The 13,244-nt window shown below is 42.5% G+C and overlaps 1 protein-coding gene across 1 annotated transcript in view; it reads left to right on the top strand.

The window, feature by feature from the left end:
* Positions 1-10,185, top strand: part of SH2D6 (SH2 domain containing 6) — a 42,183-nt gene extending 31,998 nt beyond the window's left edge. Inside the window, exons 5-6 of the mRNA XM_069215477.1 lie at positions 7,617-7,775; positions 9,554-10,185. Of these exons, the coding sequence (XP_069071578.1) occupies positions 7,629-7,775; positions 9,554-9,670 (264 nt within the window). The 5' untranslated portion in view covers positions 7,617-7,628 and the 3' untranslated portion in view covers positions 9,671-10,185. The remainder of the gene's footprint in view (positions 1-7,616; positions 7,776-9,553) is intronic.
* The last annotated feature ends 3,059 nt before the right edge of the window (positions 10,186-13,244 follow it).

Genomic DNA, 13,244 nt, shown 5'->3' with positions numbered 1-13,244 from the left:
GGGGGTTGACTGGAGCATACACCAGTAGAAACCAATATCCAATATCATGGGCAAATCATGGGATACCCCCTAATGAAGATGTTGTTTGTGATTACTGTCCAATTCAGTATTGTAATCGAGAGATGCTATGTAATTGATAATTGTGTCGCAATGGATGATACCTTTGTTATTAAACATAATTTAAAAAAAAGCTCTGATGCCTAATGTCCATATCCATGCTATATAAAATGACAAAAAGTAATCAATCAATAAGACATGAATGGCTTCATTTGGGTGATATAGAAGGTCTGCATTGAGAGATATGTCAGGGATTTAATTTCAAGTGCTGGGGTCGAGATAAAGTAGTTTGTCGCATCCAGATATTCTGTCACTTGGCTGTTTGTGGATCACTAAATGGACCCACGTTGTAGCACCTATTAACCCTTTCAGATATCTCAGGAGGGAGCTAATGTCATTATATTATGAAGCCATTCACGTTCAAGGGGATTTTGAAAGCTTTAGTTGTGTTGTAGGGAACTGGTTACAAGTAACTGTCAGCAAGACAGTTACATACATTCTTAAAAACACACCCTCTTTCAAAGTCACATTAAAATGTAATGTAAGACATTACAAAGCTGCTTCCTAAGTAAACATGAGTATCAATTATATATAAAACAAAATTAGGGAAACATGAACACAAATTTACATTCTAAGTCTTTTTCTAACCTCTGTAGATCTAGTCCTGTGGTGAAAGGAGGCTGATTGCCATCCCTCACAGAATAATCTTTTAAATGTTCTATAGGTTTTGTCTGTAGATAGACATATTATGGCCCTCATTACAACCCTGGCGGTTGGTGTTAAAGCGGCGGTAATACCACCAACAGGCCGGCAATAAAAAAAATGGAATCATGACCACGGCGGAAACCGCCAACACATACAGCCACTTTAACACTCTGACTGCCACGGCGATCCCAACAAACACTGCGGCGGTAACCGCCAACAGCCAAGCGGAAGAAAATGTACTGCCCACTCCATCCACCAGCTTTTCTGAGGTGGTACCAATGTCATCAAAAGCACGGCGAAATCAGTACTTTAAAGGGAAACCACTCACCTCTCGACACTCAAGGAAGAACCAGAACGCCATGGAGCCCGAGCTGCAGGTCTTCCCCATGCTGGTGTATCTGCTCATATACAAGGAGCACCAACGCCGGCGACGACGAACATGGTGAGTACTGCACCTAGCACACAAGGGAGGGGGGAGGAAAAAGAGAGGGACACACACACGCAACACGCAACACGCAACACGCAACACCCCCACCCTCACCCCTAACATCATACACACAAACACATGCAACAACATTACATATACACCCCCTAACTCTCAGGAATAACGCAAGGATAAAAGGAATGGAGTCAAATGAGTGTAATATTTGAAATTTTGAGCAATACGTTCATAAATAAATAAACAGTATGTACAATATATGCAAAATAAACAAAATGAGGGACAGACAATGTCTACACAAAAATAGTCTGTGGCCCACTGGGCCATAACACATAGGCCAAACCCTATGCCTCAATACGGAGAGAACACTGCAGGGGCATCAGGTTGAAAACACATAGGCACCTCAGGGGGACGGGGAAGGTGGGGCCCCTCATCCAGAAGATGGTACTACGCCACTGCTCCTGGAGGGGGCTCCATGCCCACTGCTTGGTCCTGGGGAATGAACAAGTGTTCAGGAATAGAAAAAGCTATCACTCTCTGAATGTGCAGATGGTGTGTTTGGTGGACCAGTACATCTTCCATGCGAATGCCAAGTATCCTGGCTCTGTGCATAATGTCTTCATCTTGAGGAATAGCAGCATTCCATATGTGATGTCTCAACTCCAGAGGCACCGGGTGTGGCAAATAGGTGAGCCCATCGTCCCCACCAAGATGATGTAGGGATACTGGTGTGGGGTTGTCCCTAAGGGTGAGTGTCTGTCTAACAGGTATCCCTCGAATATTTGCCGGTGACTCTGGTTACCCTAACCTCTCATGGCTACTTCCCCAGTGAGGAATGCCAGGACAAGGGCAGAGGAATGTTACAATGAGGCACATGGGCGAACAAGGAGGATAATTGAAAGAACTTTTGGCCTTCTGAAGGCCAGGTTCCGGTGCCTCCATCTGACAGGTGGATCCCTGTACTACTCACCCAAGAAGGTGTGCCAGATCATCGTTGCATGTTGCACAACCTGGCCTTGAGACGCCAGGTGCCTTTTCTGCAGGAAGATGAGCCTGGGGGAGGTCTTGTGGCAGCGGTGGAGCCTATGGACAGTGAGGAAAAGGAGGCAGAGGAAGAAGATGTGGACAACAGAAGTTCACTCATTCACTCATTTAACCTGACACACAGGTAAGACACTGTAACTTCACTTTCCATTGCGGTTTTGTGTTGGACATTGTACATGGCAGCCCGATTTTCCATATTCTATGGCCACGTACTGTACCCTTTGGCAACACTATTTTCAGATCTCTGTGCCCCACTCTGGCTCCTGTTGTGTTTACTGCTGCCCACTACAGGTCATACCTATGTATACATGACTGCACAGTTGAATTGCAATGTTTATAGCTTGTTAAATGAATACAAATTTGGATTAATTGACAGACTCCATACTTGTATTTGTTCCAAGGGTGTTTATTTATGTGCTAATAAGTGGAGGGGGTAATGCAATGGGCTGGGTTGATGATGGAGGAAAGTCCATGGTAGAGCCCAGCACTAATATCTCTACATACTTTACGGAAAATGCAGGGGTCGAATGGGATACCATGAAAGTGGTCATGAGAGGCAACTGTATAGCCTCGACATGGGGTGTTAAGTCCTCTCTCACACGCACTGTTTCAACACTGGAAGACCGCATCTGTGTCCTCAAAAAGGAGGCAATTTCGTCCCATGAGGCACAACCCTTCCTGCTTGACATACGACACCAACATCGTGATGCCCTGAAATGCCTTTACAATGTAGACTATAAGTACCACTTCACATAGCAACACATAGAGGATGATAAACCGGGACACACACTAGCGTGGCTATTGAGATCAGAAGCACCTAGAACCATTATTGGAGCGATAAAGGACACCACAACCCAAGTAAAAAACACTCAGGCAGGAATTAACAAAGCCTTCACTCGTTACTATGAGGCATTGTATTCCTCGTCTCCTGAACTTGACCCAGCGCAACTTCAGGCCTACTTAGAGGATTTACCACTCCCTAGATTAATCCCACTTCAGGCAGCAAACATAGAGCAAACCATTCAACTAGAAGAGATCCATATGGTGATCTGCTGAATGTCCCCTGGTAAAACTCTTGGCACGGACGGGTTTCCTGTGAAATATTATGCCACTTACCGGGCTACTGTGGCTCCCTATCTACTGGAAATGTATTAAGAGGCACACCACTGGGGTGAACTACCCAGCTCCTTATGTGAGGCCCTAATAGTGGTGTTGCCCAAACCGAGTAGGGGCTCTCTTGAAGTGAGCTCATACCAGCCACTATCAATGCTGAACATTGATTATAAACTGCTAAGCAAGATTCTTGCAAATAGACTGCTGCTGATGCTAGGCGTACTTGTACACCCAGACCAGAGTGGCTTTTTACCTCAAAGAGCTACACACTCTAAAATACGCCGACTGCGTCCAGGTGGGTTGGCCACATGGTGGCGATCTCCCTGGACTACGAGAAAGCATTTGACACGCTCAATTGGCAATATCTCCTGCATGTACTGGAGCACAACATGATGGGCCCTAACTTCCTAGGTTGGATAAAGCTGCTGTACACACCATCAAGCATGAGTTTGTACGGGTACCCGAATCTCCTGCTTCTTCCCTATTCGGAGATGGACGCAACATTGCTCTTCGCCCTGGACATGGATTCCCTCACAGCCCAGCTGTGACACTAGGGACCTGGGTGGGGTATCCAGGTTGGCCCAAATAGTGATCATACATCCTTATATGCAGACGATGTATTGGTCTATATTTGGGACCACACAAACATTCTACCGGGCTTATTTAATCTTCTTGACTGCTTTGGGGAAATAACTGGCCTGAAAGTTAACTGGGGCAAGTCATGTATTTTCCCCCTCCGTGCACTTGAACCGACACACTGTATGTACTCTAAAGACGGTCATCTCCCTTGGTCCTTCAAGACCTTATGCTACCTTGGCGTCAATGTATACCACTCAGACGCTGATTTCCTTGATGGTAATCAAAGCAGAGCTTTAAACTCGGTCTGACGTTCTCTGCTGTTCTGGACATGACACCCCCTCTCTCCCATGAGACGGGTGTCAATAACCAAAATTTTAATTCTCCCATGATTTTTAAACCTTTTTGCAGCAATACCGGTGATGCCTACTTCATCCTATCTGAAGACCTTAAGGAGCTTGGTGACAGAACTTGTGTGGGTGACGGGCCAAAAGAGGGTCTCCATTGCCACACTCCAACGTCCTCTGCTTGAGGGAGGACTGGTGGTCCCAGACTTGAAGCGTTATTTTGCTGCAGCCCAGCTTCATTGCCCAATGCGCTGGATTGCTGGTAACGCCATGATTGAGGGCAATATGGTTAAAGAAGACCTTGGGGACCGTGATATATTGGAATAGCTCCTTTCACCTGACTTGCCATCCAACCCACTGGGTAAGCTTGCGCACACTGCAAAACAGGTCTGCAGTCGGTTTATCCAACCCAAAAAAATGCTGCTGCCATATACGCCTCAGCTTCCACTATGGAGCATACACAAACTGAAACACCTCCTACAAACATACACTTGCATTCTGTGGAGGGAAGCAGGACTTACCCTATAGGGGATTTATAAGCTGTTGGAATGTTACTGTCCTTCCAGGACCTCACAGACACATTTGACTAGGAGGCAGGGCTCTTCCTTGCACACAACGCCATTAGATCAGTTGTGGTTGAGATCTGGAAATTGGGCTCCACAGAACCACCAATACACAAGGGATTCCACTGTATGCTGACTCATGGACTTAGCCGAAGGAGCATCTCAGCGCTTTATGCGGCCCTTTTTGGGGAGAACTGCTCACCCTTCATCCACAATAAAACTAAGTGGGACAATTGCCTCAGCAGGGTTTTGACCGACAAACAGTGGACCATAGCCCTAGAACAGGTGAAGCGGGTTTCCTTTAATGCCCCCTTGAAATTCACACAATTTAACTATCTACACCAAACCTAATTTACGCCACACCGTTTACACAAAATATTCCCAAACACACCATCAACCTGCTCGAGGTTCAGCCATGAGGACACCACATTCATTCACATGACATGGGAATGCCACCACTGCAGCTCATTTGGACTCAAGTGCTAGACCATGTCTCGAATGCAATTGACACCCTACTGTCCCAGGAACCACTACTCTGTCTACTAGGGGTCACGAAGTGAACCAAACAGACCAAGTATTATCTGAAGTTTGTAGACCTAGCACTGACACTGTTTAAACACTTAATTGCCATGTTATGGAAAGCCCCTAATCTGCCGCAAGTTGACTCCTGGCTACAGACAATTTTCTGTTGGGCCATAGCGGAGGTGGATGCCCTCATCTGTGACCACAGATCACACAGGGTGGAGTTACCGCTATGGTACACATACCTAATGAAGTAATCAATTAAGCTGAATCCATCCTCCCCTGAGTCCCTCCCCTCATCATGGAGAGACCTCGCCCATCCGCACTCCAGCACAACTGGCGTATGACCAGACACCACACACCACACACTGCCTGATGATTTCCTGGGATTTCCCGTTAGCTCTCCCTGCTCTCCTTTGTATAGCCAGAAACGTCCAACACACGCAGCTTCATTGGGTTCCTCCTCCTTTCAAGCCAGTCCCCACTGCGCACCGGGTCCCCCACCATGCCACAGATCTGATTCATCTCAGGCACCTGCAGACAGTCCTACCTCACTGCGGTTGCCTCGGATGTCACCAGGCAGAACAGTTTAAGTTCCAGTTATGTGTTGTTCTCTATACGTATATCTAGTGCAGCCCCCACTAGTCATGACAGCAGTTATGGTGCAGAGTTGCTTATATATTCACAATCTATGATTTCCCTCCCAGCAACCTCAACCATCAAATAGTCTAGCTATTTACTTTACCTGCCAGTAACTCTATTGTTGAGGTCGGAGATGTACGCACATGTCCTTTATTCAGCTATTTGTTCAGTTATATGCTGTCATATTATTGAATGGTTGTTCCTTTTTTCCCCTACAAATGCAAATAAAGATATATAAAAAAAGAAAATTAACTTAGTTAAACTAGGAAGAAAAGTCATATTTATGGAGGAGTCCCTCATAAAAAATGTTTTTAACATTATTCGTGGGCTTGAACTCCTAGAGTGCATTTTGCATCATTCACGAAGGGCACACGTAGTTAATAATTCCAAATTTATTATAAAAGCACTACCTCAACGAATGAGAGTTTTTACATCTTATGTAGAAGAGTATTTAGGAACATGTGTGCATATTATAACTATAATAGTGTTTCAGCTCCTTAACAATTATTTATGCGAGCCATCAGATAGACAGAAAAGGGCAATGAAGTTCAGTCGACAAATATTACAATGTTCAGTCCTTCAGTTGAAAGAGACGTTTTATTGTATTGAAGATGAACTGTCACTTCATTTCTAGTGGATGATACTGACCACATGAGAGGTGAGTTAGTTCGTCTTGATTGTGATCTGCAAAAGCCATAATGAGTTATAATTTTTATTTAAGCTGCTAATCGCCTTCAAAATCAGTGACTTGCCCTTAATAGCGACCTGAGAAGGTCCTGATGTGCAATATATAGAATAGAGGTGTGCAAAATTCGGGTAACTTGCTTTCACATAACTATGCAAAGTTTCGGCAAAATTAGGTGTAATTATACAGAATGCAAATCCATCATTTTCTGCAATATTTTAGCGTAAAATGCTTACTTGAGTCAATTTATGGTGCGAGGATCCACTTAAACAAAGCCCTGTGAACTGCAGCAGCTCCTGTTCTGTTGTTCGCAGTAAATCTTTACAGAAAATGGTACGTTTTGCTGCAACTTTTTACCAACAATGGCGCATAATTATGTGAAGTGGCATAATGGCTGCATTTCAGGAATTTGGCATAACAGGCGTAACAAGGCATTCCCAAAATGACATAAATTATGCAGGCATAATTTGAATTTCGCCAGGTCTAATCTAGAATCTCAGCTCCTGCCAGCCCTCTTTCATATCCTTAAAATCACAGAAATAGTCGTGCCTCTACAGTTATAAACAAAAATTAATACTGACAAAACTTTGTGTGAGTCCAAGGATGTTGGTGTGAATTGAATCTCAAACCATAAAGGTTCTGGGGCTGCATCTGACAGTATAGTGCCAGGCAATGCTACCTCTCTTTTGTGTCTATATTCTATATATCCCTTTTCTGTCCTGTTCCTTTCTTCAGTCCTACAGGAGTAAGTAATTGGCAGTGGGGCACTATTTAAAGAAACGGCATCTATGCTGTCCTACTGTTCTTCTGCTGCCCTCCATATGCATTGCTTCCTTCTTTCAAAATATTCCTATTCCTAACTCATCCTTTTCCTTGTTGTTCAGCTTGGTCACCTCTGAACTTCACCTTCATTTCTCTTGTAGGACGGTGCCTTCATGGTGAGAGACAGTTCTGGCCAGAGCTGCAACCAGCCCTACACTCTGGTGGTCTTCTACAAGGGAAGAATCTACAACATTCCCATCCGCTCCATGGAGGGGAAGCAGCAGTACGCCCTGGGCAAGGAGGGCAAGAACCATGAGGAGGTGAGCCTCACATTTCTTAGGAGTCTGGTGAGTTGACTAGGGCGGCACTGAACTCTGGGCAAGGAAGGAAAGACCATAAAGACAAGAGAATGAGCAGTCAAGCAGGAGGAATTGACATTTGTTGATTCTTCTGGAGAGGGTGGCTGGCTGTAGGTCTTAGCAATGGAGCTAAGAACCGCAACAGGGTGTGCTGCATTTCTTTGCAGATTTTCAAGAACGATTGGTGGCAAAAGCAACATTTTGCTAGCTCTTTTTCCAGACAACGTCAAGTATTCCATTAAATGAATTGGGCTAGTAATATTGACAACGTTTTTCACAGTTTTTTCAGTGCCATCTGAGTAGGAGTAGGGATGGCTTTACTTCTTCTCTTCTGATTCCTCAATTCTGATTTACAAATCTGTTCCAAATGAGGTTGTCCAGGATCCAACCACATCTAATGAAAGCACCCTTTTATGAGTTTCTTTTTTTCTCTTGCCAAAGCGGGAAGCCTTTTTTAAACTGAAAAACAGGTTCTATCTATCTTCATAATATCAATCTTTGATATGCGTGATCTTCCACCATATACTTACATGTTTTTTATCACACCCGTAGGTCTTTTCGGCCTTTTCTAGCCTTTGTTAATAGTCCTAAAAAAAGTTTTCCTTTTTGACTTTATTTGCATCTTCAGAGTTTCTGAGGTCCTAAAACCCAATACAATATTGTTCAAGGGTTAAATCAGTGTTATGTACATACCCTCTTTCCATTTACCTTCCTAGAATTAGGCATCTTCTTGAGATGCTTCTCGCTGGTTGACCATTTGTTTGTATTCTGTTCCTCTGCTTCCCCTCATTGTTAGCATATGTTTTTGTCTTTCTTGCAGTGTGAATGAGATCCTGACTGTGGACGGGCTGTCTCATCCACTCTTGGCGTGCTTCTGTAAACTAGGGCGCACACATTTAAGGGATAAAATAATAAGCTCTATAAACTTTGGAATGCCTCAAATCATTTCTTGTCATCATCAATAATTTCCATACTTTTGATTTTCAGACAATATGAGTTCAATTTCACAGTGAATTCCATTGGGTAACAAATTGCCCATTTCCTTTATAGCCCAGTGTATTTCGAGTAGGACACACTTCGTAGTGGGCTCTTAATTAATCAACCTCACCTATAACAAAGCACAGAAAGGGAAAATCTTTAAATAATTTTTCAGTCCATTGCATCCTACTTAATCAAAAATCCCACCCATAATAATTAACACCCTCGGTACTCCCTCTTAGGAACAAACATGCATGCAAGTGCCTTAATATATTGTGTGCAGAATTGTTGCTCTCTATAAACTTAAATCATTTTATTTTTCTAGTATATTTTATTTTAGTAAAAGATAAAGCATAGATATTTTTGCCTTGCATATATATTTGTTTTATGATTAGGGAAATATATTTCTCTCTGCAGAAAATTAAAGTGTTCCGATGAGGCACATTCATATGCAGAAATTATCTGTTTATAAATTTAATTTTGGTTAACAATTGTCATTTCTGGCTGACCAGGTCACTTCTTTCTGGAGAATAAATAATTTGCTGGCTCACAAAGCCCCCTGCTGACATTCTACTCCATATAACTGTTGTTATTGTGCCCTCATGACTTCCCTCCACCACCCTTCAGTTGTAACACCAATGCCCAGAAGGGGAATTGCATAAATAGACTTGCAAACTAAGTCATCTGAGATTTATCCACCAGTGTGTGTAGCTCACTTCAATTCAACCTCACAAATCGCTCTAATTCTCTCCCTTGTACAGTTTTTCACCAACGTGGACAGCATTATCCATCACTATCAGAATGTCCCGCTGGTGTTGATCGGAAACAGCAGCTCCTTGAAGGAACAGACCTGTCTTCTCTACCCGGTCAGACCCTGACATCTCTATCCTGTACACTTCCTGCCAAGAAGCACTGATGTCAGATGCCCCTCCTCGACCAGAGAAGAACATTTTGCTGGAGACACTGGCTGCTGCTTCCATAAGTTGTTCTGGAGTGAGCTAAGATTGTGCGTTGTCAAGAACCACCAGAAAACACTTCTTGTGTGTCAAGTGCCTACGACTTGTCAAGATCTTTTGGCCTAAGATGGTGGATTTGTTCTGTTGACAATCGTGATCAAACAAGTCTGACATGAAGATTGTTGAGAGGCCACCATGTTATGCTTCATGCTCGTGCAAATCCTTAGCTCTGGGATCCTCATCCCTTTTTGATTGATTGATGCTGGTAATGCAAATTGGAAATGCCAGTTATCATTTGGTATACCCACTGTAAGGAACGTACATTTCTTCCCCAAATGTAAAGTGGTTATTTTTTGTTTTTAGGATAGTCAGTCTTGCATTGGGTGTATCTTGAAAAATATTTGCATGCAATTAAATTTACATTTTGAAGCCCCGTCCACATGACCTTTTTTTTGTGATATTTTTGTTCTTGAAAGAGGAAGTGACATCACTGATACTGGGAGGACGGTTTAGTCAACTGAACAGTTGCAGAGGCTGACTAATGTAGTAGTCTTAGGTTCAAATCCCAGTAAGGCTCATTCAATCTTACTTTCTATTGGGGTGGGCATATTGGATACTATACATTGGGTAATAATAACATCTGTAAAGTGCAGCACTTAGAAATATCATTAAGGTAGTATTTAGAACTAAATTCACAGACGAGTTATTATTATTATGTAGATTTATTGGCAAAAGAATATCTGGTATGCTGCGCTGCTGCCCTGCTGGATTTCAATTGTGCAAATCCTGGTGCCTTCATCAAAGAAATAATTTTTAATAATACTGAAAAGTAAATACCATATGTATAAAGCAACGATTTGTGGTTCTAAGTTATACATATTTTACTATGGGTTGCCCTCATAGTACCCCCGGCTTACCCCCAAACTCCAGGAAAAGTAGGATTATTACAAGAGTAAGTGAAACCAATTCCTATCAAACACTTTGCGAATCAGTCAATTAATTTGCCACAGTACAGCTAATCTGTTGATTTACTGCCTCCGTGTTTCCTTCCCACCTTGTGAGGAAGAGAATGGTTGGTATAGCTTTCCTTGTTCCTTGGTCTCTCAAGAACCTGTGTGATACCGGGAGCCAAGAGTTCAGAAACTGGTACCTCAGAATATTAGGATAGCCTGAGAACTGGAGCAGGCACACCACCTAAGTCAAATGGGGAAAGGTGATCCAAATTATTCTGTCAGTTGTAAATCTGTGTTAGGCTCCTCATAATGATTCAAAGTTCAAATAAATAGTTTCATTGCTAAGTAGAAATGTAGAAAAGAGGGAAATTTGATTTTAACATTTTCAATGATACCTCTACATTGTCATCAGAAATAAAACATTAGACCTGAGTAAATATTTTGGGGTATGTCACAATATTGAATGTGTACCAACAGCTTGCAATAGTAATGTGTGTAGAATATACACTACTGACATATGATGAAGATAAGCATCTAGAGGTAAGTAATGAATTACTAATCTTATCACCACATCTACCGGCCTTGAAAAAATATAAATGTATGTTTATACATACATCCATACATACATATATATATATTTCTCTCAGGAATCCTGCCTCAATTCACAGTCTTTTCTCTTGGGCAAATCCAGGAGACGGCACAAACCGGCACAGAAACAACTTGCTATTTTTTTTACATTCCATACAATAAAGCGCAAAGTGCGAGGTGCCACAAAGATACCTGGCCCACGCATTTCGGCAAAAGTCTTCGACTAGGCAATCCCATAGTGCAGTGCAAAACATAAATTTAAAGGAAAATCCTCCTTTTTGCCCACACCTTTTCACAAAGGGTAATACACATAGACTATGTGAAATAAACAATATTACTTTTTAACCTTGTACCATCTTTAGTGGTTGAACCACACCTCTTGCATGAAAAAAGGAGAAGGACATTGAATTCATACAATAATCACAAGGTTTGTCAAAGGTTTCCTTGAAATGTTTGCTAACTAACGGTGAAGAACCGTAATATAATTCATCAAAATGAGATAAGCGTCATGAATTAAGAGGACAGCAGTTATTCTACTTCATTTTACAATTGCAATCCTGGTAAAGTACCGATTTTACTAAAGTATCAAAAGCATATCCTCATCCCCATAAGCAACAAATCTCCTAATAACTAGCAACATTCATGACCATATGACCCTTATGTGACTCCTTATATTGGCAATGGGAATTGATAAAACAGTATGAATGATAGCTAGCATAAATAAAGAAAAAAAGAAAAAATATGGAGATAAAAAGTTGAAGGACAGCACTTATTCTACTCGGTTTTACAATTCGACTGCCCGAAAAATGAAGCATAAATGACATCCACCGTAACCCATCCAGTTTTATAATTCATTCATAGATGTACATAAAGCTCAGCGTCCGTATTTAGACCCCAAGGAATCTCTGTTCCTATCATCATAATCAATCTGGACTCTTGCTCTCCTGAGGATCAGTTCCCGATTTCCCCCTTTTATATTAATCTTTACATGATGGATGCCATAATAGTGTACTTCCCTGTATTCTCGAGCGTGTTGTTCCCAAATATTTCCTAACTATAACGTCCCTGTAACCTTTGTTTTTTTCAGTGAATTTCTGTTTTTTTTTTAACATAAAGTAATTTTAATCCCTATACAGTAATGCAACCACTGCCGTCCACAGCCTTCGGGCATGCCTGGGATTAACTGCATTGCCTGGCCGCAGGGCTTTGCAGCCACCCCACTGTAACTGCCCAACTCCACGCCACACACAGCCTTTGGGCATGCACAGCAGGGGTTGGTCGCAGGGGTGGGTGCATGAGTCTCTGAGTGGGTGTTTGAGTGAGTGCATTAGTCTCTGATGGAATCTATGAGTGAATGAATTATTGTCTGAACATGTCTGTGAATTTTTTTCCACCGATATTCACGAATTCTTCGCAACGTTACGGGGGGGGTTGCACTGATGGTTGCGACAAATTTGCGAATATCGGGCATGGGAAAAAATACCTGTTCTTTTACACATTATACACCTCAGGAGTCTCTCAAAGACCCCTATATGCCAAACATAGGGTCAGGATTCCTCTACTCTGACCCCTTATACCACTATTGATTTTAATTTTTAGCCCCGGGGAACGTATCCCACTACCCAAAATGGCAGCCACAACTTTCTGCGCAGGTTGTGGCCAGCCAATCATGGCATTTGTATTGGGGCAAGTATTCACAAATTTGTCACGATAATTGCAAAGTTGTCATGAAAGATCTGCAACACTAAATATACAAATTTGGATATCCTTTAACTTCTCAACAATTACTGAATGAGGCTACACCAAATAACAAAAAGCACAATCTGCGGAACACAATCTAGCTTTCTGCCAAATTTGGTGTAGGTCCGTCCAGCGGTTCGGGCTGTAGTCATGTTCAAAACTCCTATGGGATTTACATAGGAAATGCACCCCCCCTTTTTTTTCTCGCCCCCTAC

The sequence above is a fragment of the Pleurodeles waltl genome, chromosome 11 (assembly GCF_031143425.1).
Source record: "Pleurodeles waltl isolate 20211129_DDA chromosome 11, aPleWal1.hap1.20221129, whole genome shotgun sequence".
NCBI lineage: Eukaryota > Metazoa > Chordata > Amphibia > Caudata > Salamandridae > Pleurodeles > Pleurodeles waltl.
This window is presented reverse-complemented; position numbering and strand designations above follow the sequence as displayed.